A 25,992-nucleotide genomic window follows, 5' to 3' on the forward strand; every position below is an offset into this window, starting at 1 on the left:
AACCCAGAAGCAGGGAATGCATACCTTTTTTTTAAAGAGTTAGGATTGTACCGCTTTTGCAAAATTATCTTGTGTGCCTACCGAATCATTAAATATTTATTGAGTGCCTCCCATGTGCAGGGCATGTGACCTCTTTAGTAGTTTTCTGCTCTGAACTATCTCATGAGGATGAAATGATGATCACAGAAGCTGTAAAATCTTTCTCATTAAAGCATGAGACTCCGTAGCCATTCACTTAAGTAAGACACTTCCTTTCCTGGGGAAACGTGCGAAATGTCTTCGTAATCTTTTATTACAGCCCACGATCCCATCAGAACGAAAAAGACATTGGGTGCCGGTTTAGGCCTGGGATGTCGGTTCTGAAACAGAAGGGCCCGTTTTGTAGCGGTTTGCACAGGGAGGGCCCCACGGCAGCCAGCGCTGTGCTTGCTACGGCTCCTCCCGGCGGCGGGGTGCCCTGCGGCCCCCACTCCCTCAGCCGCGGACCTGCCACGGTGCTGCCAGGAGCCAGGCCCACACGCCCACCTTCAAGGTTTCTGTTTGATTTTGCGTCCCTGTTGCTTTTTCCTTGTAGAGAAGACCATGGGAATCCTTCAGACAGCCAGTCGAGGATCCCTTTTACTGGTTCTGTGAACAGTTTCCCCTTGGGCTTGCTTTCCCCCCTTTTTGTTGGGTCTGTTGTGATCGTCTGCGTTATTTCCCACAGCTGGTGGGCTTTGTGGTTCCACGGGGCTTCCATTCGTGAAGGAAGTGATACTGATTCATAGGAAGGTGAGAGCTTTAGGCTGAGGTCCTGAGGAAAGGCAGGGAGAAGCTGTGGTTCCTGGGGATGAGCTGTTGACTGAAGTAAACCCTCCAGGCTCAGTTGGTTGTACTTCCTACCTCTCTCTCTTTTTGAAGTCCTCTTATTTAAAGCCGCTCAGAGACCATGTGTAATGTACACTCAGGTGCTTTAGTGATTTAAGCAGAACTCCATTTTAACTGTTATGCAAGTGAAACAACGTTGTATGTGCTTTTTGCAGGAAGCGATTGAATCCTTCAAAGAAGCTCTGAAGCAGAAGGTTGACTTCATCGATGCGTACAAAAGCCTGGGGCAGGCCTACAGGTGAGGGGAGGGGCGCCGGCTGGGCAGTGGGCAGCCGGCGGGTGGCGAGTCCGGAAGCCAGAGCCTCAGATAGGAGTGATCTCCAAGCGAAGTTGTGTTTCTTTTCTTTGTTTTATAAATCAGTTTTTATTTTTTTTATTTTTATTTTTTTTTATACATTTTTATTGATCTCAGAGAGGAAGGGAGAGGTAGAAAGAGACAGAAACATCAATGATGAGAGAGAATCATTGACTGGCCGCCTCCCGCACGCCCCCCACTGGGGATCGAGCCCGCAACCCGGGCATGTGCCCTGACCGGGAATCGAACCGGCGGCCTCTCGGTACCTGGGTCGACAATCAACCGCTGAGCCACACTGGCTGGGCCGAAATTGCGTTTCTTAACCAAAAGAAATGGTCATTCTAAGTCGCAAAGGCATTTACGCACTTGCTGAGAGCTCTGGATACAGACGGAACCACGTGTCAGAGGGTGTCATGATGCGTGAGCTTATGCTCTTAACTTCCGTGTGTGTGTATGTCAGTCTGGAAAGTGAGAGCGAGGGGGATGGTTTTGAATAGTGGCCTTACAAGCTGATGCTGCTGTTCTTTAAGCCATCACTAAGGCTGTCACCCATGTGGCTATGATCTGTGTGCGGGCTGGAGTAGAGGGATGAAGTGTTACCGTTCTGACGCATCTCTGTCGGGAGTGAGAAGTTGTGCTGTGACCCTGGCTGCCTGGCTCCATGCCTGGACCTCAGAAGCAGAGCCATTCTGACTTAGGCTTTGGGGGAAAAAATTACACTCCGACTTACTCAGAGGTTCTATAAAAGTTAGAAAAGGAAGACAGTAACCAGAGACCCTCTTCCAAACTCTGAGGGCCCGGCTGGCGTGGCTCAGTGGTTGAGCATCCACCTAAGAACCCAGAGGTCATGGTTTGATTCCCAGTCAGGGCACAAGTGGGCTCGATTCCCAGTGTGGGGTGTGCAGGAGGAGGCAGCCGATCCGTGAGTCTCTCTCATCATGGATGTTTCTCTCTCTCCCTCTCCCTTCCTCTCTGACATCAATAAAAATAAAAAGGGAACACCCATGCCAAGCTCTCCGATTCCCAGATTAGACCTTAACTCTGAAGCTGACTTCCTGAGTATGTGAACTGACGTGTCTGTACCGTGTGCCTGACTCTTGTGAAACCCCTAGAGAACTGGGCAATTTCGAAGCAGCCACCGAGAGCTTCCAGAAGGCCCTGCTGCTCAACCAGAACCACGTGCAGACGCTGCAGCTCCGGGGCCTGATGCTCTACCACCACGGCAGCCTGCAGGAGGCGCTGAAGAACTTCAAGGTGAGGGGGCGAGCCGGCCTGCAGGTGTGGACGGCTCCCCGGGGCAGTCGTGGGGTGAATGGGCTGGTGGGGAGCCCTGTCCTGTGGGCTAATTCACAGCATGTCCTGGGTCTGATCTCACCTGGAGGGAGCGCTCGCCCAGTTCCAGATGAAAGGACAACGCACTGGAGCGTTTCCTTAAACCGGATTGACACTAACACGGCGCTTCCTCCCTCGCCGCCTCAGCGGTGTCTGCAGCTGGAGCCTTACAACGAGGTGTGCCAGTACATGAGAGGCCTCAGCCACGTGGCCATGGGGCAGTTCTACGAGGGGATAAAGGCACAGACCAAAGTCATGCTCAACGACCCGCTCCCCGGCCAGAAGGCCAGCCCGGAGTACCTGAAAGTGAAGTACCTCCGCGGTGAGTCCCCAACGGCGGTCACTGCATCGGACGCGGAAAGCTAGAGAGCGCATTGCTCCTCTGGTCTCCTACGTTCCCTGTGACCACTGAGTATCAGGTTCCAGGGAGCCTGTCCACAGCCACCCCGTGGTGAGGGGCGGGATGCGAACTAGATGTTTCTGTTTGTCATGTACAGCCAGATCTTTCCTCCCATCCCTCCCCTTTCCTCCCATCCCTTCCCTTTCCTCCCATCCCTCCCCTTTCCTCCCATCCCTCCCCTTTCCTCCCATCCCTCCCCTTTCCTCCCATCCCACCCCTTTCCTCCCATCCCTTCCCTTTCCTCCCATCCCTTCCCTTTCCTCCCATCCCTTCCCTTTCCTCCCATCCCTTCCCTTTCCTCCCATTCCTCCCATCCCTTCTCCTTCTTCCCATCCCTCCCCTTTCCTCCCATCCCTCCCCTTTCCTCCCATCCCTTCCCTTTCCTCCCATCCCTTCCCTTTCCTCCCATCCCTCCCCTTTCCTCCCATCCCTTCCCTTTCCTCCCATTCCTCCCATCCCTTCTCCTTCTTCCCATCCCTCCCCTTTCCTCCCATCCCTCCCCTTTCCTCCCATCCCTCCCCTTTCCTCCCATCCCTTCCCTTTCCTCCCATCCCTCCCCTTTCCTCCCATCCCTCCCCTTTCCTCCCATCCCTCCCCTTTCCTCCCATCCCTTCCCTTTCCTCCCATCCCTTCCCTTTCCTCCCATCCCTCCCCTTTCCTCCCATCCCTTCCCTTTCCTCCCATCCCTTCCCTTTCCTCCCATCCCTCCCCTTTCCTCCCATCCCTTCCCTTTCCTCCCATTCTTCCCATCCCTTCTCCTTCTTCCCATCCCTCCCCTTTCCTCCCATCCCTCCCCTTTCCTCCCATCCCTCCCCTTTCCTCCCATCCCTTCCCTTTCCTCCCATCCCTTCTCTTTCCTCCCATCCCTCCCCTTTCCTCCCATCCCTTCTCTTTCCTCCCATCCCTCCCCTTTCCTCCCATCCCTTCCCTTTCCTCCCATCCCTTCTCTTTCCTCCCATCCCTCCCCTTTCCTCCCATCCCTTCCCTTTCCTCCCATCCCTCCCCTTTCCTCCCATCCCTCCCCTTTCCTCCCATCCCTCCCCTTTCCTCCCATCCCTTCCCTTTCCTCCCATCCCTTCCCTTTCCTCCCATCCCTCCCCTTTCCTCCCATCCCTTCCCTTTCCTCCCATCCCTTCCCTTTCCTCCCATCCCTCCCCTTTCCTCCCATCCCTTCCCTTTCCTCCCATCCCTCCCCTTTCCTCCCATCCCTTCCCTTTCCTCCCATCCCTTCTCTTTCCTCCCATCCCTCCCCTTTCCTCCCATCCCTCCCCTTTCCTCCCATCCCTTCTCTTTCCTCCCATCCCTCCCCTTTCCTCCCATCCCTTCTCTTTCCTCCCATCCCTCCCCTTTCCTCCCATCCCTTCCCTTTCCTCCCATCCCTTCCCTTTCCTCCCATCCCTCCCCTTTCCTCCCATCCCTTCCCTTTCCTCCCATCCCTTCCCTTTCCTCCCATCCCTTCCCTTTCCTCCCATTCCTCCCATCCCTTCTCCTTCTTCCCATCCCTCCCCTTTCCTCCCATCCCTCCCCTTTCCTCCCATCCCTTCCCTTTCCTCCCATCCCTTCCCTTTCCTCCCATCACTCCCCTTTCCTCCCATCCCTTCTCTTTCCTCCCATCCCTCCCCTTTCCTCCCATCCCTTCTCTTTCCTCCCATCCCTCCCCTTTCCTCCCATCCCTTCCCTTTCCTCCCATCCCTTCCCTTTCCTCCCATCCCTTCCCTTTCCTCCCATCCCTCCCCTTTCCTCCCATCCCTTCCCTTTCCTCCCATCCCTCCCCTTTCCTCCCTTCCCTTCCCTTTCCTCCCATTCCTCCCATCCCTTCTCCTTCTTCCCATCCCTCCCCTTTCCTCCCATCCCTCCCCTTTCCTCCCATCCCTCCCCTTTCCTCCCATCCCTTCTCCTTCTTCCCATCCCTCCCCTTTCCTCCCATCCCTCCCCTTTCCTCCCATCCCTCCCCTTTCCTCCCATCCCTCCCCTTTCCTCCCATCCCTTCTCTTTCCTCCCATCCCTCCCCTTTCCTCCCATCCCTTCTCTTTCCTCCCATCCCTTCTCCTTCTTCCCATCCCTCCCCTTTCCTCCCATCCCTCCCCTTTCCTCCCATCCCTTCTCCTTCTTCCCATCCCTCCCCTTTCCTCCCATCCCTCCCCTTTCCTCCCATCCCTCCCCTTTCCTCCCATCCCTTCTCTTTCCTCCCATCCCTCCCCTTTCCTCCCATCCCTCCCCTTTCCTCCCATCCCTCCCCTTTCCTCCCATCCCTTCTCTTTCCTCCCATCCCTCCCCTTTCCTCCCATCCCTCCCCTTTCCTGCCATCCCTCCCCTTTCCTCCCATCCCTTCCCTTTCCTCCCATTCCTCCCATCCCTTCTCCTTCTTCCCATCCCTCCCCTTTCCTCCCATCCCTCCCCTTTCCTCCCATCCCTTCCCTTTCCTCCCATCCCTCCCCTTTCCTCCCATCCCTCCCCTTTCCTCCCATCCCTTCTCTTTCCTCCCATCCCTCCCCTTTCCTCCCATCCCTTCCCTTTCCTCCCATCCCTCCCCTTTCCTCCCATCCCTCCCCTTTCCTCCCATCCCTTCTCTTTCCTCCCATCCCTCCCCTTTCCTCCCATCCCTCCCCTTTCCTGCCATCCCTCCCCTTTCCTCCCATCCCTCCCCTTTCCTCCCATCCCTTCCCTTTCCTCCCATCCCTCCCCTTTCCTCCCATCCCTCCCCTTTCCTCCCATCCCTCCCCTTTCCTCCCATCCCTCCCCTTTCCTCCCATCCCTCCCCTTTCCTCCCATCCCTCCCCTTTCCTCCCATCCCTTCTCTTTCCTCCCATCCCTCCCCTTTCCTCCCATCCCTTCCCTTTCCTCCCATCCCTCCCCTTTCCTCCCATCCCTCCCCTTTCCTCCCATCCCTTCTCTTTCCTCCCATCCCTCCCCTTTCCTCCCATCCCTTCCCTTTCCTCCCATCCCTTCCCTTTCCTCCCATCCCTTCCCTTTCCTCCCATCCCTTCCCTTTCCTTCCATCCCTTCCCTTTCCTCCCATCCCTCCCCTTTCCTCCCATCCCTTCTCTTTCCTCCCATCCCTCCCCTTTCCTCCCATCCCTCCCCTTTCCTCCCATCCCTCCCCTTTCCTCCCATCCCTTCCCTTTCCTCCCATCCCTCCCCTTTCCTCCCATCCCTCCCCTTTCCTCCCATCCCTCCCCTTTCCTCCCATCCCTCCCCTTTCCTCCCATTTCTTCTCTTTCCTTCCTTGCCATGAGCCCTCCACAACACTGCTGTCCAACGGAAGATAATTGCAAACTGTGTACGTAATTTAAATTTCCTAGTAACTACATTAAAAAGGTCAAAACAAACAGGTGGGATGAATTTAACCGAACATTTTATTTAATCCCGTATATCCACAATATCAGTTCAACGTGTAGCTAATAGGAAAGCACTGTTCATTCGACATTTTACTTTTTTTGTACTAAGTCTTCCAAGTTTGCCTGTACAGTACATAAAAATTTAAATATAAATTCTCACAGGGAGTATTTGATCTAAATTTAAATTGCATAAAATTTAAAGTTGAAAAAGTAGATTCACATATGCAAGTTCTTTCAAACATACTGAAGTTTTCTAATAACTATCAAATGCTTTTAAGTTTAAATTCATTCAAATTAAATGAAAATCTAAATTCAGTTTCTCAGTCACCCCACCCGCTTGTAAGTGCTCCGTGGCTGGGTGGCTACGGGCTGCCCATTGGGCGGCACAGCCCTGTCCTCTGAATTCCCTCTTTTTTCCTGGTTCCGAGAACTTGGACTTGTGAGCTCTAGCCCGAGGGTAGGGCGCCAGGTCCCGGGGTTTTTCCGCGCTGCTTCGTAGAGATAAGCAGCGGTCGGTCCGTTGGTGAAACCATATCGGCAGTTACTCATGGAGCAGGTGACAGAGAAGCAGGCTCAGTCTGACACTTGGAGTCTCAGAATCTGGAGTGGAAACGTGAGATCTGTGGTGCAGTTCATGGAAAGGTGGTTAAAATCCAGCCGCAGGGGGCCCGGCTGACGGCTCGTGTTCCACCTGGAGACTCCAGTCAGTGGCAGGTCACTCCGATTAGCACATAGAATAGTGACTTAATTAAATTTGGAGTCTCCATTTAGGATTTTTAAAAAATATATATTTTATTGATTTTTTTACAGAGAGGAAGAGAGAGGGATAGAGAGTTAGAAACATCGATGAGAGAGAAACATCCATCAGCTGCCTCCTGCACACCTCCTACTGGGGATGTGCCTGCAACCAAGGTACATGCCCTTGACCGGATCGAACCTGGGACCCCTGAGTCCGCAGGCCGACGCTCTATCCACTGAGCCAAACCGGTCAGGGCTAGGATTTTTTTAAAATTTATCTTTATTGTTGAAAGTATTACAGATGTCTCTTTTTTCCCCATTGACCCCCCCACCTCGCTCCCACCCCTTCAGGAGGCAGGCACTGCGTTAATGTTATGCATATAAGCATATAAATTCCCCAGTTAATCTCTTCCCACCTACCCACCCCCGCCTTCCCGCTGAAATTCATCCCTCTGTTTCATGCCTCTGTATCTCTGCATCTGTTTTGTTCATTAGATCCCACATATGAGTGAGATCATGTGATACTTGTCTTTCTCTGGCTGGCTGCTTCCGTGTAGCATGATGCTCCCCACTTAGAGTTACTGTAATTAAGTGAAGTTGTCACAAACATTTGTGTGGCAGCCAGCTGTGGAAGATGCTCCTTTAGCGGCAGGCGGTGTGTGAGCTCTCACTTCTGCCCGCAGAGTACTCGCGGTACCTCCACGCGCACCTGGACACGCCCCTCACGGAGTACAACGTGGACGCGGACCTGCCCGGGAGCTTCAAGGACCACTGGGCTAAGAACCTGCCCTTCCTCATAGAAGACTACGAGGAGCAGCCGGGCCTGCAGCCCCACATCAAGTGAGTGCCCTGAAGGGGGTCCTCTTGTCCAGGCAGAACGATGAGTCCCTCAGGCTCTCTCTTCACCAGTAAATGGCTTTCTGTTCCCGTTTCTGATTACTTTTGGATTTGACACGTCTGCAAATATTTCTTTTTATTATATATATATATTTCTTTTATTGACTTCAAAGAGAGGAAAGGAGAGGGGCAAAGAGATAGAAACATCAAGGATGAGAGAGAATCATGGATCGGCTGCCTCCTGCTGATCCATGATTCTCTCTCCTCCTGGCCCACAGTGGGGATCAAGCCTGCAATCCAGGCATGTGCCCTGACCAGGAATTGAATCGTGACCTCCTGGTTCATAGGTCGACGCTCAGCCTCTCAGTTGCACCGGCCCGGCTTCTTGAGGTTCTAAAGAACCATGAAACTTACCTCTGGATATCGTCCTTTCTTCTAGTCGGATCTTCCCTGCTAATCGTGGGCAGTCGTCAACTTTCAGATGTGCTTGGACTGACTGGCAGCCTTTGATACGCATTATTCTTTTGCTACGTTACTTTTACAACAAGTTGCTTAACATACTGACAGTCTGAAATCACACTGCTGGCCAACGACTGCTGCCATAGGGCAAAGCGGAGATGCCGAAGGGCTCTCCCATCACAGCACCGTGAGATTTAGAGTAGATACTGATTCCTGTGAGGCCACAGTGTCTTACAAATTAAGAAAATTCCATAAGAATCAACCCTCTCACTCTCTAAAAAGAAAGAAGTGGGGTCCAAACTGGGATGGCGAGTGGTCAGCACCTTTACAAGGAAGGTGTCCCAGAGGCAGGTGCATCGAACAGCTCCGGTGGTAGAATGCTGGAGGCAGCCCAGCCGCTGAGGCTCACTGGTTGAGCATCAGCCCAGGAACCAAGAGGACACTGGTTCAATTCCTGCTCGGGGCACATCCCAGTATTGCGGGCTCGATCCCTAGTAGGGGCATGCAGGAGGCAGCCTATGGGTGATGTTTCTATCTCTCTATCCCTCTCTCTAAAGATCAATAAAAACATATTAAAAAAAAAAAAAGCATGCTGGAGGCACAGGCAGGAGGGCTTGGCTGAACCGGAAAGGGCTGCAGGGACCCCGCGTGGGAGGCTCTCCCGGGATCTCACCAGAAGCAGATGCAGGTCCTGCCGAGGAAGAACTCGGTGCCGATTCAGGCCCCAGCATCCCACAGAATCAGATGGTTAATGTGAGAATCAGCAGCAACCCGGTGGCCGTCGGCTTCCTGATTGGCTTTCGGTGGAGGCGGTGACTGCCCTTCCGGGGAAATCCGACGGCCCGATGCCCGTTGTAAAGGTCCTTATGGTGTCCGGATGGTTTCTTCCAGAGACGTGCTGCACCAGAACTTCGAGAGCTACAAGCCTGAGGTGCAGGAGCTGATCTGCGTCGCGGACCGCTTGGGATCGCTGATGCAGTACGAAACGCCTGGTTTCCTGCCCAACAAGAGGATACACAGAGGTACGTGAAACGCTCCGAAAATGGAACTTTCAGACAGAGGAGCAAGGATGGCTACACCACGCTGTGCTTTAAAAAACACACAAACGTTTGTTGTGCTTCCTCAACATCTCCACGTGATCATCACAGAAATGTGTGGGTTCATTCACCTGCATTCCGAGGGACTGCCTCCTGCCCCGGCTCCGTGCGGTTGCCATGGTGCGGACATAAACAGAGACCGTAGGTCAGTCGGAGGCCTCCCGCGGGGCAGGCGGCGTGTCCCCCGTCCCCCGGAGCGGCTTCCTTCCTGGAGGCCTCCGGTGCTTCGGGAGGGAGCCGACGGGAGGGACACCTTTGGGGTGTCTCTAGTCCCCTCGGAAAGGTTGCGTTTTGGCAGGGCCATCATGATTGCGGCGTGCTTCCGGTCTAGTTACATGTCCACACTCGTGGTTCTTTCTTTACACATTGACCTTGGAGAACGCAGGTTTGACCTGCAGGGGCCCACTCATGCGTGGGTATTTTCCGTGCACCTGTGGAAACTCAGAGATTTCCTTCTGCTGGGAAGCCGCCGCGTGACCACACGAGGCTACCGTGAAGCAGTCAGATGGCTGGCTCCTCCCTGCCAGCGCATGAACCCTGACACCTGCAGATACGTCTCAGCTTTCCACATGGGCTTTTCATGTGTCATGTCTGGTGTTACTAGCAGGTGTAACCCCCACAGTGCACCGCGTAAGGCAGTACTGGTGTGGGTGCCGGCAGACAGTTGTCTGGCAAACGGACGATGTAACCGTAACGGCATATACAGTACAGAACTGTGAAGGCATTTCTCTTCCTTATGATTTAATGACCTCTTTATTTCTCAGGTTTACTGTATCCTAAGAATAGAGTATATAATACACATTTCGTATAAAATATGTGTTAATCGATATTTGTGCAGTAAGGAAGGCTTTTGGTCAGCAGTGGGCTATTGGCAGTTAATTTGGGGGAGTCAAAGTGGTCCCCGGGTTTCCAGCTGTGCAGGTGGTCCGTGCCCCAAACCCATTGTGTTCAAGGATCCGCTGTGTAACGACGAGTTACCCCTGAGGCGCGGGCTCAGGCCCGCCGCGTGCCCTGCCGCCGCTCCCTCACGGTTTCTCCCGCAGCCATGGGCCTGGCCGCCCTGGAGGTCATGCAGGCCGTGCAGCGGACCTGGACCAGCTCGAAGGTGCGCATGAACGGCAAGACGCGGCTGATGCAGTGGAGGGACATGTTCGACATCGCAGTGAAGTGGAGACGGTAACCAGCATTTGCATGACAGACGGGGTCTCATCCTCGTAAAATAGGTCTCCTCGCCCTGGCCGGTGTGGCTCAGTGGATAGAGCCTCGGCCTGCAGACCGAAGGGTCCCTGGTTCCATTCCTGTCAAGGGCACGAACCTCGGTTGCAGGCTCCTCCCCGGCCTGGGCCCTGGTCAGGACTCAGGCAGGAGGCAACCACTCATTGTGTCTCTCTCACATTGATATTTCTCTCTGTCTTTCCTTCTCTCTTCCACTCTCTCTAAAAATCAATGGAAAAAATATCCTCGGGTGAGGATTAAAAAAAAAAGTCTCCTCAACAGGTTTCGAGTTCTGTTTTATTTCCTAACAAGAAGCCTCTTACGTTACATGATCCTCGCTAAATTTGTCAAGTATTGCCTGCATCCTTGTTCTTTGAAATACACTCAGTTACTGTTTACAGAATAGGAGTTATCATGTGTCCAAGTACATTTTTTTAAAAGTATTTTAGAAAAGGCAATCTTTTTATTTTTTAAGAAAAAATACGTTTTTATTTATTTTAGAGAGGAAGGGAGGGGGAGAGAGAAACATTGATCGGTTACCTCCCTTGCCCCCAAGAGGGGACTGCGCCCACAGCCTGGGTGGGTGCCCTGACTGGGAACAGAACCGGCCCCCTTTTGGGGCGTGGGACGGCGCTCAGCCAGCTGAGCCGCACCGGCCGGAAGAGCAGTCGTTTCGAAAGAGCATGTGCCTGTGGCCTTGGCATGGACTCCGGTGCGTGTCTCCATAGCTGCCGTGTGTGCCTGGGGGCCCAGCTCCGGCGTAGGCCACGGTGGTACCCACTTTCACGAGAAAATGCCGCCCCACGAGTAAGCCTGTCCTGACTTCCCACGTGGCCAGGCGGGGCAGCCAGTTGGAGTTTGGTCCGAGCCATCCATCGCTTGCTCCCCGCTTGTGCAGAGACGCCGTTTTACCGTTAGCGCGTTTGAACCTTTCTGGGCTGTGGAAGGCCTTCGTCTGTAACAAGCTCTGTTTCACAGGATCGCCGACCCGGACCAGCCGGTGCTGTGGTTAGATCAGATGCCGGCACGCAGTCTGAGCAGAGGTTTTAACAACCACATCAATTTAATCAGGTAGGACCCCCCGTGCATCTTTTCTGTCTTCATCCGAGTTTATCCTAAATCGTGAGCCTGGAGACCAGGAGGGACCCATCGCTCATTCCTGGTGACCTGGACAAGGGCCCGCACAGACCGCTCTGCCGTGCAGAGTCCTGCCTGCATGCTCTCAGCGGGTCCCGCTGCAGGAGGAAGCGCGGTCCCTGGGAGGCAGGGGCGCGGTCAGGAAGCTGTGCGATAGCTCAGGCGAACAGGTACCCAGGCCGGGAAGCTGTGCAGAGGGAGTTGGAGGGAAGGTAGATGAGGAGCGCTGGTGGTGGGGTGGACACGGGGAGAGCATGGGGCCACAGGGGGACTCCTGTCAGGCTCAGGTGTGTGGGTGTCCCAGGAGGCCAGGTAGCAACAGGACACAAAGGGGGTGGGCGTAGAGCTGGGAGAGTGTCCATGAGTGCACTCCTGTTAGTTATGAACTCGAGATTTGGGGGAGTCTGGGGAGCAGTTGGGTGTATGCATGTTGTACATGTGCATGCCAGTCAGACGTGTACATGTTGGACATGTGTACGTCAATCCGATGTATACATGACACCAATCAGGTGTGTACATTTTCTGGTACATGTATGTGTCCGTGGAGTGTGTACATCACCGTAGTGGCTGAGCATGGAGTTCTGGGAGTTTTAAGATTGGGGGTGGGGTGGGGGTGGGGTGGGCGTGGAAATGTGAGAGAAATCCTTCAGGGCGGGTGGTGGGGCTGGTGGCCTGCCTGCGGGTGGGCGTCAGGCGGCAGCGGCAGCAGCGCTGTCAGGAGAACCCGGGGAGGGAAGGCGTGTCGCTGAACAAGTGCCAGGGTCCCCGGGAGGGAAGTGGCTCAGACGTCGGACCCTCGCTGAGTCCTTGAGGACCTTCCTCCCCGCTCGGGCATCTCCAGGGCCGGCACCTTCCTCCCCACTCGGGCCGGCACCTTTCCCCCCAGAACCGGCTCCATGAGCCGACCAGCAGCCTTTGCCTCTCCGTGCATTGGTTGCAAACGAGTGAATTCCCTGTAGGTGTGGCTACATCGTCCTATTGGCTTTCTTATTGTTCTTTGCAATTAACTTGGACATTCGATGTTGTTTGGAATCTATTCCTTTGTAAACACTCCTAATTGTCTTTCTTTCAGGGGTCAGGTGATAAACATGAGATATCTGGAGTATTTTGAGAAGATTCTTCATTTTATTAAAGACAGAATTCTTATTTATCACGGGTAATCCTTTAAATTCTTTTTCGTAGTAATGGATCGATTTCACGTGTTTGTTATGTTTATAAAGCTTGAAAACTAAGCCTATAGACGGAGTAAACGAAGTGCATTAAATGTTTACATCATGTTTGGAATCATAAAGCCTTTCATGGTGACTTATCAGCCTTCTTCATAACCTAACAGACTCCACGGACCTCGATGGCGTGGCTTTTCTAGTCTCTTCCTTCTAAAAGGCAGGCTGCTCTGGCGTTCTTTCTCAGGGACGTCAGCCTTCGTATCCGTTCCTCCTCACCTGTGTTGATTGTAGTTCCCTCTCTCTCTCCTTTAGCGCCAACAACCCCAAAGGCTTGCTGGAAGTGAGAGAAGCTCTGGAGAAGGTGCACAGAGTGGAAGACCTTCTCCCGATCATGAAGGTAAGGTCACCATCCGGTCCGCGGCACACATTCAGGGAAGAAGTAAAGCGGCAGCCTTCTCCCAGTTGCTAAATGCCATGTTCGTTAATATTTACGCCGTCAGTGGTTAAAGTTTATAAAGTGTGCTGCCCGAAAACCCTCGCATATCCACGCGGCGTAATAACCAAAATAAAATAAAACACGGGCATCGCGCTCAGGCATAGAAGCAAGGGTGGAAGCAGTTGATGTGGGAGACAGAAGGAAACTTAAAAATACGTGCATTCTGCTTTAATCATGTGGTGACAAGGTTCTCTGAAACGGTAAATCACGCTCGGGAAAGTTCCAGACAATTCTCGGTACACTCTGTCCTCAGTTTATGTGCGGCTTGCCATCCTGGGAAATTCCGCGTATATTACAACTGTAACAAACATTTAGTGCCTAATCGTAACACGAGTCCCAGGCCTAGGTCGTTATTCAGTTACTAGAGGCCCGGTGCACGAAGGTTCATGCAATAGGCCTTCCTTCCCCTGGCTGCTGGCACCGGTTTTCCTTTGGCACCCAGGACCCAGGCCTTCGCTCTGGCCGCTACCTTCAGTCTTCTCCTCTCTGGCCGGAGCGCCGCTCCTGTAGTTCCCCCCGCCCTCGGCCCTCCCCCTCATAGCAGGCGTCCTGCCCTGCCTGGCTGCTCTGTGCCTGCATATGCAAATTAACCCGCCATCTTTGTTTGGTTAATTTGCATACTCCTGATTAGTGGGTGTCATGGAGATATGGTCAATTTGCACAATTCTCTTATTAGTGTACATAACTAACTAGGTTCTCGTCTATAGGAAAGTCCAGAGGGGCATCAGGTAGTCTTGGCCACACCCACCTCATTGCTGTAGCCACCGAACACTCCCATGAATTCCCCAAATGCCCCCAGCGGGCAGAACGGCTCTGCGAGGGCTGCTGGGATGCAGCCCTCAGCACACTGGCCGCATCTGTCCGTAATCTCTAGTTTCCCGTGGGTGTGTTAGGCGCTTACATTCCCTGTATCGGGCAGAACACACAATCAGCTGAGGGAGGTTTTAGTATGTTATACGTGTGTGGGTTTAAAGAGGAAAGCGTGCTGGGCTGCAGTGGCTCAGTGCAGCCGAGAGGGAGCATCTGGTGGGATCCCTGGAACATCCTGCCCGTGGTCTGCAGAGTCGGAGTGAGGGTCCACGTTCCCAGTTGGCACATGTCACTGGGAACACGTTCCAGAACAATCAGACTCGCTCAGGAGGGGCGCAGCAGGAGCCGGAACTGCTCTGAGTGACGGTGCCAATAAGATCTTTGCTCGGACTCGGAGTTGCTGCCGACGACGAGCAGGAGAAGCCACCCAAACCCGAGCAGCTCCAGGCGTGGGCGGCGCCCTGGCTGGTGCGGGAGCCGGGGCCTGCGGTGCTGAGGTTCTCTGCAGCCTCGTTGGGGGCCCTGCGGGCTGCGAGCTGGGCCCGGGGTCTGTGCTGGGGCCTGTGCTCTGTCCCTGATGGCGGGTCTGTGCCTCGGGGACCTCTGTGACCTCCTGGGAGCGCGGCGTCGAGTCCGCCCCGCACAGCGGCAGGTGGGGGTGGACAGTGGCGTGTACACGAGTAACGTGCATTTCCTTTTCCCCCGAAAGCAGTTCAATACTAAGACGAAGGACGGCTTCACGGTGAACACCAAGGTCCCCAGCCTCAAGGACCAGGGGAAGGAGTTCGACGGCTTCACCATCACCATCACCGGGGACAAGTACGTGCGGTCGCCGGTGCAGGGCGGGGCTGTGCTTTGTGCCGGTTGCCACGGAGACTCCGCAGGCAGGGCCGTCCCTGTTCCCTGATGAAACAAGGCCGCGTGTGGCCGTAACCAGTCATCATCCATGTGGTTGGAAAGGCGGGGCCCGCTCTCCGCATGGCCTGTGCCACGTCAGCGTGCCATTTGCTTCCTTTTTCACTCTCTGGGTTTGGCTCTGGGTTCTATAGCACATGCCCCTGACACGCGTTCCTGTATTCTTAGGGTCGGCAACATACTGTTCTCTGTGGAGACTCAGACCACAGAAGAAAGAACACAGTTATATCACGCGGAAATCGACGCCCTCTACAAAGACCTGACCGCCAAAGGGAAAGTGCTCATCCTCTCGTCGGAGTTTGGGGTGGGTGTGTGTGTCCCCCTCGTCCACGCTGCCTGTGGCTTCTCTGTAAACGAAGCCTCTGCCCTCTCCTGGGGATCGTACATTTTATGCTTGAAATCAGCTCTCGTGGTCCTGTACGTATGTTAAATGTTCTTATCAAAGCGCTCCCCACATTCAGTAACTGCAGTAATTGGGGAGGGGGAGATGAATTTATTATCATACATTCGGGCTTTGTCACGACTGAAATGAAAAATTCGGTCCCTGATGAAAGTGACCTTTTCTGCTCTGTGACCTTGTCCCTCCATTGCCCACCCCAACGGCAGGGGGTTCCCCGGAGGCGGGATCTGGCCGGTCCCCCATGCCTGCGCTGCCCCTGGGCCGAGAGTCTGAGGCTCCATCCACGTCCTGGAACGGGTGCCCGAGGCCCCAGGAAGGCACCTTCTTTCTCTCTCATTTTTAATCAAGTCCTTCATATAATTAAGCATCTAAGTTTTATACATAATTAAGCATATTTACCACCTACATCTCTGGGCAGAGGAGGGATTACCATAGTCTTTTGAGGTAGAGAGGCTTGTAAAAGGCATAGTCCATACTAATAAGTGCTTTATTTTCATCTCGATGTATATTTTTGACCTTGCAAATAACATTAAAGCAGATAGAGATTTGTGTGCTTATCAGAAAAGATTGCAGATGTAAAAACAGCTGGGAAGGTAGGCTCTAAACTGGACCGTGCACCCTTTTGTTAGCAAAACTACAGGGGAGTGCCAGGTGTCAGGAGTGGGAGCAGGTTGTGGGAGGAGGGAGATGAAGTGTTGTCACCCCTTAAAGACAGTCTGTCATCGAGTGTGTGAGCTCACGGGCATGTGTCTTTTTTCCTAGGAGGCTGACGCTGTTTGCAACTTAATCTTATCCTTAGTTTATTACTTCTATAATTTAATGCCACTCTCTCGAGGATCCAGGTGAGTGCTGGCCTATACTGTAAAAGGTTTCACATTGAGAAAAATGTTCTTTATTTGCTTACACTTCCTCCTGTGGGTGTGGGTACGAAAGTGCCCCATCAAAGACCAGAAGCCTGCCTTTGGTTTTTTTTCAAAATCCACCCCCACATTATGTCCTTGATCTCCCGCGTCATCAACAGTAATTAGGAGCGAGTTCTGACGGTGTGTGCTTGAGTGCTGCAGCTCGGGGCTCACGCGTTCCATGAAGGTGTGTTGGAGGCCTACTGTGTGCAGGCTTCGTGCTCCTTGTACCTTAATTTTCATATTCGCCCAGACTGTTACCCCACCTTCGTGCCCTCTCTCCCCCAAATTTTGGCCATTGATTGACCTTTAGCCCTAATGTTTTACACTTTTGAGCCACCCACCATTCCATCCTGTTTTCACCGTGTGAATAAATGCCGGCTCGTGGCCCCTTCAGGGTGTAGATGTCAGTAACAAGGGCGGTGTCTGCAGGGCGCCCCGTGCTGCGTGCAGCAAAGCATGTTGCTGGCGTGTGCTGGCGTAGCACCTGTTTGCATTTAAGGTGTTTCTGGCTCAAGTAACATACTTGTGCGTCTTTATTAGTACTTTAAACGTAAAACTCTCCTCAATGTGGTAGTAAATCTATTAGAATATTAAGAGGCTTTGAAACAAAATAGGAACATAGTATTGTAACATCCCCAAGTTATTATTAACCGTGCCCCTGAGCACAGGATACACATCCCGCCTGTGCGTACCCTTTCCTCCGCCTCTACGCGCCCTCTGCGGACACCCGGCGGTTTGTCACCGTCCCCACAGCGGCTCCGCGCTCCATGTGACGCGTGAAGGAGGTCGAGCTGCAGTCACTCTCGACGCTTCCCTCGGTCCCCACTTCTGTCCGGTCCCTAAACCCCATTGACGCTTCCTCCTGACCTCAGGTCTCTCTCCCTGTCCTCACTGTCCCTGCCGCGGCACCACCCTGTCCCCTCGCGGCACAGCCTTGCTAACCCGGCTCCTGGCTCCAGGCCTTCCTCCTCCCCGCCCTGTGCCCCAGTGCTGTGTGCCTGTGACTCAGGCGCAGACACGGTGGCATCGGGCCCGGGCCTGGCCCCATCCTGCCTGGTCCACCCTGGCCTCGCCCCTCCCTCCCCCTCTGCACTGCGGAACCTCTGAGGGTCCTGCCCCACCACCTCCCACCTCCCCTCGCATCCTCCAGTCCCCACTTGCCGCTCCCTCCTGCTGTGCCGGCCCGGGTCCTGCCATCTCCTCCGCCTCCGTGCCCTCCGTGAGGCCCCCCTGGTGGGGGAGCCCCGGGCGACTCCTGTCCCAGCGGCCCGCTCACCCCCGTCAGAGGCCAGAGCCCCGCTCAGTTATCTGCGTCCTGGGCCGCCTGGCCCGGCACACGCTCCGGCATCACAAAGACGCGAGAATCGGGGGAGTCTGTCTGTGCGGGAAGGAGACGGACACAACGTGTCGGTTTTCAAGCCGCTGGTAGCTCGTTCGGGAGAGCGTGCTCTGTGTTTCTTCTCCGTTTTTAATGCTTAAACGATGGGATCAATCTGGATCTTCAGGATCAGTCTGGATCTACAGGGTATATTGCTGATGGGCATGTTACAGCCAAGCCGCAGGCAGCTGTTAAATATAAACAGACATATTTTCTAATTCATTGTCCCCAGGAATGGAAAACCTAAGGGAAGAAACGTCCTAATTACAAGAAGGCTTTTATTCCTCAGAAAAAGAGTAATTCTTGGTCACATGGACCCTTCCATTTTAAATCCTTTTGTAGTGAATTAGTAAGTGCTCTTTAAGCCCAAGGAAGGCAGTCTTAGGTTTAACGCTCAGAGGACTTTAAGGGAAAAGAACTGTCATCTTTCACGACGGGCAGCCCGGGGAGCCGGGAACTGACCGTGCTTCCTTTAACAGCGTGATCGCGTACTCGGTGATCGTGGGGGCGCTGATGGCCAGCGGCAAGGAAGTCGCCGGGAAGATTCCCAAGGGCAAGGTAGGCGGCGGGCCCGGGGCGGATGGCCGTGCCAGCCGGGCTGCGGGCTGTGAAGCCCCGGGAGTGACCGGATGCCCCGGGGAGAGCCGCTCCTCCGTATCTAACCCCCTCCCTGACGCTCCTTCTCTCTCAGCTGGTTGACTTCGAAGCCATGACAGCCCCCGGTTCCGAGGCCTTCAGCAAAGCAGCCAAAAGCTGGATGAACTTGAAAAGGTCAGTCCCGCGGGCCCGCAGAGGGGGTTGAGCTGATGGGGGAAAAGGGGCCGCCGCTCCCGGGGCCGCTGCCTCTGAGGAGCTGGACTCGCTCGTTGCCCTGGGTCAGGGGTCGGCAAACTCATGAGTCAGCAGAGCCAACTATCAATAGTACAACGATTGACATTTCTTTGGAGAGCCAAATTTTTTAAACTTAAACTCCTTCTAACACCACTTCTTCAAAATAGACTCACCCAGGCCGTGGTGTTTTGTGGAAGAGCCACACTCCAGGGGCCAAAGAGCCGCATGGGGCTCGCGAGCCGCGGTTTGCCAACCACGGCCCTGGGTTACTCTCTCGGGCAGGCGGTGTGCGGGCGTGTAAGACCCCTCAAGGGTGAGTGTGTGGATGACAATGAAGAATAAATGAAGTCACTTGTGAAAGAAAGCGGCAAATGTCTCTTTATGTAACCAGACAGTCAGCTCTCGTGGCTCACGTACCCCTCACCCAGCCCCTGTGGCTCCGTGCTCAGGAGCGAGTGGACTCTGCACCGAGCCCGCGCCGGCCGAGTCCCCGTGCAGCGTGGCCCGGGCAGCGGCGCTGGCACTGCTCTCGGCTCTGAGCAGGAGGGCTTTGTCCTCACTGCGGTGACACGTGTGTGCGCCAGTGAACACTGCCATGCGCCCCGCAGTCAGCCGCCTCCGACCCTCCTGGCTCCGGTCTGCAGAAGCCGCGGAGGAGTGGGGGCTTGGGATGGAACCGCTCGCAGATGCTCTGACCGTCAGCAGAGATTAAACCAGCTTCGCTCTACGGCCACCCTCACCCTGCTCCTTCTCCACGTTTCCCATGGTAACCTCCGCCGGGTGCCGGGCACATCTGTCTACAGGCCACGGCGGCCACTCTGCCAGCCGCCGGCCGTGGTCCCGGCTGAGACGGAGCTCCTGCCTGCGGGATCTGGTTCCGTCTGCCCATCCCGTTAGCCTTGCCACGTGTCTCGCGGCCCACGTCCTTCCGGGATAGGCTTGTTTCGGGTTTCCTGCTCCACAGGTGCACGCCAGGGGGAGTGTGCACCTCACACTCGTGTGCAAATCAGAGTGTTAATATTTCCCCCAAAGACATGGATTGAGCTCCTGAGCAGCTCATCGCATGAGCCTTCGGGTGCCTGGGTGCCCAGAGGGCGTGTCCGCTCACAGCTCCGTGTTTTTGCGATAACCGTCCGTCACACACCCGTGGGCTGTTGGAAAGAGGGTAGGACAGTGGGAAGGAGTACAGCATAAGCCTCGCCGTTCTTGTACAGTCGTGTGGCCGTTCACACCCTCCTGTGTGCTTCCTTTTCAGCATCTCGCCTTCTTACAAGACGCTGCCCTCCGTGTCGGAGACGTTCCCCACGCTGCGGTCCATGATCGAGGTGCTGAACGCCGACGCCGCGCCGCGCTGCCTGCAGCCGCTGTAGCCGCGCCGCGGGCTCGTCCAGGAAAGGGCCGGACTCCTGCTCCTTAAGTTATTTTTTAAAACGTGGGATTACAAAGAAATTAGGTCCTTTATTACTTTTGATACCAATTTTTGAATACTTGAAATCGCTGTCTTTACTTTCGGCACCAGAACAGCAATCGTGCGGGGATCTGGGGGAGGGAAGGTGTGGGTGTTCGCCCGGGGCCTGCTGGCTTCCACTCGAACGTCCTACAGCTCCTCCCTCGCAGCCAAAAGTTTACTTCACAACCAAAACCTAACAGCAAAAAGGAGCAGACCAGCACGGCAGGCGTGTTGGCGTCCCTGCACAGGTCTGCGTTTCCCAGGCTTTTATTTTATGTACATCGTGCCGGGCGTCTGCCTCCGACTCCCGTGACCTCGCCTGCGGGCTCTCCGCTGGGGCTGCCGTGGAGGCGCCTGCGCGGAGCCCGCAGCCCGGAGCGCAGCTTTGGTGTGGACCCAAACGGAATTACCGAACCATGTTTTTGTTTTTCCTCTCTGTTGGGAAAAATAGACAGGGGTGATGTCTCTGAATCCCCGGTTTTAGACACTGGATCATGTATGCTTTTATTTTGTGAACCAGTTTCACTGCAGGCATAAGAGCATCCGGAAAAGTACCGATCATCCTTCGCAGACGGTACATGAGCGTGCGTGAGACGGGCTCATTAAACTATTGCCATTTCCAACCGTCTTCCTTGTTCTTTGCTTTTGGTTAAAGAGCGAACCCACTCCCTGCGTTCTGTTACCAGTGTTTACGCCGGGTCCTTGCGCAGAGCAGCTCGGCGGGCCTCGCGGGTCTGTGCTCCTGGGATGTAACAGCTGGACGTTAGCCAGTGACCCGCCAGGCTCCGCAGGGCACGGCCGACCCATCGGGTGGGGCTCGCCCTTCGGACAAACGTCCGTCTGGCCAGCCAACGCTAGGATGCCCGGGAAGCCGCCCAGGGCCAGGAAACAGGGTTACCGTTGAGTGCTGACCCGAGTTAGGTGGCAGCACCGAGCCTGGGGCTACTGCCTCCGCCAGTGGGCTTGAATCACTGCCGTTGACAGGACCCGTCCTGGTTTAAATTACTCTGGAAAGTTACCGGCCTCGGCCGCGGCAAGGAAAATTCCACTTGTACTCCGGGTCCTGGGCCTACACACGTCAGCTGTGACGGCAGCGTGCGCCCGTAAATGCAGGCCGGGCCCTGGGACACCTCGCAAACGGGTCTGCTTGCCTCGTGCCCCTGCGCAGTTCTAACCTGAAGCGTGGACTTGCTTCCTAGTAAGAGCTCTATCCAGCAAAGAGCCTCTGTACCCAGAATCCAGAAGCTTCCAGTCCAGCCGGCGTGGCTCAGTGAGCTTCGGCCCATGAACCAGGAGGTCACGGTTTGATTCCCAGTCGGGGCACATGCCTGGGTTTCGGGCTCCATCCCCAGTGTGGGGTGCGCAGGAGGCAGCCGATCAGTGATTCTCATCATTGATGTCTCTCTCTCTCCCTCTTCCAATCTGAAATCAATACAAATAGTTAAAAAAAAAAAAATGACATCAGAGGACAGAAGGGCCCCGTTTTGGTTCCTGTGGCTTTTCCCGGAGAAGGCGATTCTGTTCCTTAGACACGGGGGTGCCTCGCCCCTGCTCGGACTTGGTGGCAGGCCATGGTTATCTCAGTAAAAGTTCTCCCTACAATCGGAAGGACACCCCAACCCCTCAAAACATTCAATGCAAATTTCTGCTGAGAGTACATCTGTCAGGTCATCCTGTCTTTCCCTTCCTCCTTGTCTCAGTCATGAACTCAGCCCTCCAACCACACCAAGTCCCTGCTGGTCTATATCAACCGGGTTTGCCCTGGCCAGTGTGGCTAAGTGGATAGAGCGGCGGCCTGCGGACTGAAGGGTCCCAGGTTCAGTTCTGGTCAAGGGCATGTACCTCGAGTGCAGGCTCGATCCCTGGCCCTGGCCAGAGTGCATGTGTCTCTCTCACGTTGATGTTTCTCTCTGTGTCTCTCCCCCTCTTTTTCCACTCTAAAAATCAATGGGGAAATATCCTCAGGTGAGGGGATGAACCACAACAAAAAAATAACCAGGCTCACTCCCGCCCCCTCCATCCCCACCCCCACCTCCGGCCCATCCTCTCTGGGGGTGGGAGTGTAGCGCAGAGCCCAGGCCGGGCGGCATCTGGAATAACCAGTAACAGATGCCGGATGAGTCATCGTCCTCGGGGCCTGCCCGCATCCCAACAGAAAGCTTCTGTAAGGAAGGTGGCTTCGTCCACCAGCACATACACTGCCTGGCCCTGTCACCAAGAGGCGGCCTGCCCCAAACTGTCATCGTTTGCCACGGTGCCTGGCGCTTCACCCTCGGTTTCCGCAACCGGCTGGCACTGTTAGAGCTGGTCATGGGCGCGGAGAAGCCGGGATGCTGGCCCTGTGGCTTTCCATGACCTCGAGGGTTTCTCTGCGGGGGACTGGGCTCGCAAACTGGGAAAACAAATTCATTCCCCAGACATCTGTTTGTGTGTGTGTGTTAATATATTTTTATTGATTTCAGAGAGGAATGGAGAGGGATAGAAACATCAATGAGAGGAATCATTGTTCAGCTGCCTCCTGCACTGGGGATCCTTGGGATAGAGCCTGCAACCAGGGCATGTGTCCTGACCGGGAATTGACCTCCTGGTTCATGGGTCGATGCTCAACCACCGAGCCACGCGGGCCAGGCCATTCCCCAGACCCTGTACTAACAGCCTACACGACTTGTGGCTGACATTCGGCTGTGTCGTCAGCACGTTGGGATGGGCAGCGGAGAGAGAAGAGGAGCCATGCCCTGATCTTCAACCAGGAAGATAACAGTCCTGGAACAGCCATTCGTAAGCCCCAGGGATGTGAACATGACATGTGTTTGAACACGACACATACAGCACACGCAGGGTCTTCCCCAGGCCTCTCCTCTCTCCTGTGACACCAGAAAGGTTGCTGCTGTCATCCCCATCTTTTTGCTTTTTTAAAATATTTTTATTGATTTCAAAGAGGAAGGGAGAGGGAGAGAGCGATAGAAACATCAGTTTCTATCATGGATAGAATCATGGATCGGCTGCCTCCTGCACGCCCCACACTGGGAATTGAGCCCATAACCTGGGCATGTGCCCTGACTGGGAATCGAACCCTGACCTCCTGGTTCATAGGTCGACGCTCATCCACTGACCCACACCAGCCGGCCTATCATCTTTATTTAGAATTAACTGCTCACCAGGGGAGGAACACACAGGAAGTAGCACCCTTTGGGCCCGGCCGATGTGGCTCAGTTGGATGAGCGTAGTTCCATGCGCCAAGAGGTCAGCCAAGAGGTCACGGATTTGATTCCCCCGTGAAGGCACATGCCCGAGTTGCTGGCTCGATCCCCAGTAGGGAATGTGCAGGAGACAGACAATGGATGTTTCTCTCTCCCTTCCTCGCTCGCTCGCTCTCTCTAAAAAACGGCTCTGTTTATATTAATTTTTACAATTCTTACACTAGAGCCATCTCACTAGTTTACCTTATTACATATCTGGAATTTGTCTATTTTTATTTCTCCCCTGGAGTTCATGAATATGCATATTCATTCCCCACCAGTTTCAGCCACGTTCTTTAATTCCCCGAGTGTCTTATAACCTGGAAGGTGTTTCCCTTTAGCTGCCCCTTATCTTCCAGACCGTGGACTTGACGTACTTTTTGGCTGACGTCCTTGAATTGTGTCTGTCAGGCCATCTTTATAGCACGACTTCTCAGGCAATAAATTGCATTTGGTCTGAAAAGCGTAATCGGGTCGTGCTTTCTTGAAAGCAGCATTCGCAGCTCTAAAAACCACAGGGGTCCGAGTTTCCGATGTGAATTTCAAAGCAAGTTCCAAGATGTCAGTGAACTCTCAAGAACACATGTTTCTATGCCACTCCCTACTAAACAAGGATCCCCAGAAGAAATCAGTGGGACTCAGGTTAGTGTACCGGACCTATGTAGCAACTTCAATCCTATCCAATAAAAGCCTAATATGCAAATCGACCGAACGGCAGAACGACCGGTCGCTATGATGTGCTCTGACCACCAGGGGGGCAGACGCTCAGCACGGGAGCTGTCCCCAGCCCGCAGGCCCGGACCCGGGGCGACAGCCAGCCAAGGCGGGTGCCAGCGGGGGGCCCCCTGATTGCCCCAGCGGTCACCCCAAAATCGGCCCTGATCACCGGCCAGGCCTAGGGACCCAACCCATGCACGAATTCCGTGCACCGGGCCTCTGGTAGAGAAGAATAATTCCCAAAAGTTCTTCTCATCATACACAGTCTTTCACATACTGTGCAATCCAGGCTCTATCTGGTGGCTGTTCCCAGGATATCATGCTGATAACATTGTTGATAACAGTGTCTTGTATTATAGAGCTTGCCACATTCATGACATTCTAAAAATATTTTCTTAAGACTTTCTGGGCCAGAAGATGATAAGGCCATTTCGCATTTAAAACAGAACTTTGGCCCTCGCTGGTTTGGCTCAGTGGCTAGAGCGTCAGCCTGCAGACTGAAGGGTCCCGGGTTCGATTCCGGTCAAGGGCACATGCCCAGGTTGTGGGCTGGATCCCCAGTAGGGGGCATGAAGGAGGAAGCGGTTCAATGATTCTCTCTCATCATTGATGTTTCTATCTCTCTCTTCTCCCTTCCTCTCTGAAATCAATAAAAATATATTAAAAATCAAACAAAAAACCCCCAGAACTTTGTAAATTATCTGTACAATTGTGTTCAGAATTATCCAAGTGTTACTTGGAAAGCAAAGGAACAGCCAAATTGCAGTTTTTGTTTTAAGAGATGATACTGAATTCTCATCTGAGATAGGGTTACAGTCTTGTTCAAATCAGCCAGATGGTAAAATGGATAAGAACTCTGTATAATTTTTTAAAATATATTTTTATTGATTTCAGAGAGGAAGGGAGAGGGAGAGAGAAACATCAATGATGAGAGAGAACCATGGATCGGCTGCCTCCTGCACGCCCCACACTGGGGATCGAGCCCGCAACCCTGGCATGTGCCCTGACCAGTAATCAAACGGTGACCTCCTGGTTCACAGGTCAATGCTCAACCACTGAGCCACGCCGGCCGGGCTCAGTATAACTTGGATTTTTGTGGTCTGGGCCACACTTCAAAATGACCAACCTGGCCCCCACACTGTTGGGATGTCTCTGCCTAGGGAAACCGGCCGCCCCTCTCCAGGTTGTTGGCAAGCATCTGGCGGCTGAGCCCTCCGGCTTTCTGAGATTCCAAAATAAATCTGCCATTTCACGTGCGGCATCCGAGAAAGCAGAGGCCTGGCGGCATCTCAGGGGCCTCCCCACCCACAGCGGCAAAACGCAGGGCAGGCGGCGGGCCCTGCGGGAGGAACTCTCTTTAGGAGGAGCGGGAACTAATTTCCTTTTTAGCACCCCGGACACTAGTCCAGTGGCCTCCTGGCTGCTCTCTGCCCACCCCTCCTGTGTCAGCTCCCCGCGCCAGGACAATGGCCCAGTGTCCTGGGCTCAGAGGAAAGCAGAAGACCCGGGCCGGCGTGGCTCAGAGGTTGAGCGTGGACCTGTGAACCAGGAAGTCACGGTTCCACGGTCAAGGGCACATGCCCCGGTTGCAGGTCCCCAGAGTGGGGGGCGAGCAGGTGGCAGCCGATCCATGATTCTCCCTCATCATTGATGTTTCCATCTTTATCCCTCTCCCTTCCTCTCTGAAATCAATTTAAAAAATATTTTTAAAAAGAACCTTTAAAAACAGAAGCAGAAGATGCTCACGGGGGAAGGGACGGGGAGGAACGGGCGGCGGCGGGCCCCCGGGTGCCGGCTTTTCGGGCACATTTCCGGGCGGAAAAGTTTCCTTTGTCCAAGTGGCCACGTGGCGCCACGGCGGCTCCACCGGCCGCGGGGACCCGGGGACGCGCCAGCCGCCTCCGGAGCTGGCCTGGGGGAGCCCCGAGAAGTGGGGGCAACCCCGGGAACCCCGGAGGGCGGACCCGGAC

General features: G+C 54.4%; 1 protein-coding gene across 4 annotated transcripts in view; it reads left to right on the plus strand.

Moving 5' to 3' along the window:
- TTC13 (tetratricopeptide repeat domain 13) overlaps positions 1-20,694 on the plus strand; it is a 44,931-nt gene extending 24,237 nt beyond the window's left edge. For 2 of the 4 annotated variants that reach the window (XM_079763490.1, XM_079763492.1), the window contains 15 exons: positions 1,023-1,105; positions 2,275-2,416; positions 2,642-2,816; positions 7,654-7,810; positions 9,158-9,288; positions 10,407-10,539; positions 11,557-11,649; positions 12,788-12,871; positions 13,194-13,278; positions 14,900-15,006; positions 15,271-15,406; positions 16,265-16,344; positions 18,265-18,343; positions 18,477-18,556; positions 19,872-20,694. In XM_079763490.1, coding sequence (XP_079619616.1) covers positions 1,023-1,105; positions 2,275-2,416; positions 2,642-2,816; positions 7,654-7,810; positions 9,158-9,288; positions 10,407-10,539; positions 11,557-11,649; positions 12,788-12,871; positions 13,194-13,278; positions 14,900-15,006; positions 15,271-15,406; positions 16,265-16,344; positions 18,265-18,343; positions 18,477-18,556; positions 19,872-19,986 — 1,680 coding nt within the window. In that variant the 3' untranslated portion in view covers positions 19,987-20,694. Of the gene's footprint in view, positions 1-1,022; positions 1,106-2,274; positions 2,417-2,641; positions 2,817-7,653; positions 7,811-9,157; positions 9,289-10,406; positions 10,540-11,556; positions 11,650-12,787; positions 12,872-13,193; positions 13,279-14,896; positions 15,007-15,270; positions 15,407-16,264; positions 16,345-18,264; positions 18,344-18,476; positions 18,557-19,871 lie in introns of all 4 variants that reach the window. The other 2 variants (XM_079763489.1, XM_079763491.1) reach the window with 1 other exon arrangement.
- The last annotated feature ends 5,298 nt before the right edge of the window (positions 20,695-25,992 follow it).

Source organism: Cnephaeus nilssonii (genome assembly GCF_951640355.1).
Source record: "Cnephaeus nilssonii genome assembly, chromosome: 23".
In the NCBI taxonomy this organism is placed as follows: Eukaryota; Metazoa; Chordata; class Mammalia; order Chiroptera; family Vespertilionidae; genus Cnephaeus; species Cnephaeus nilssonii.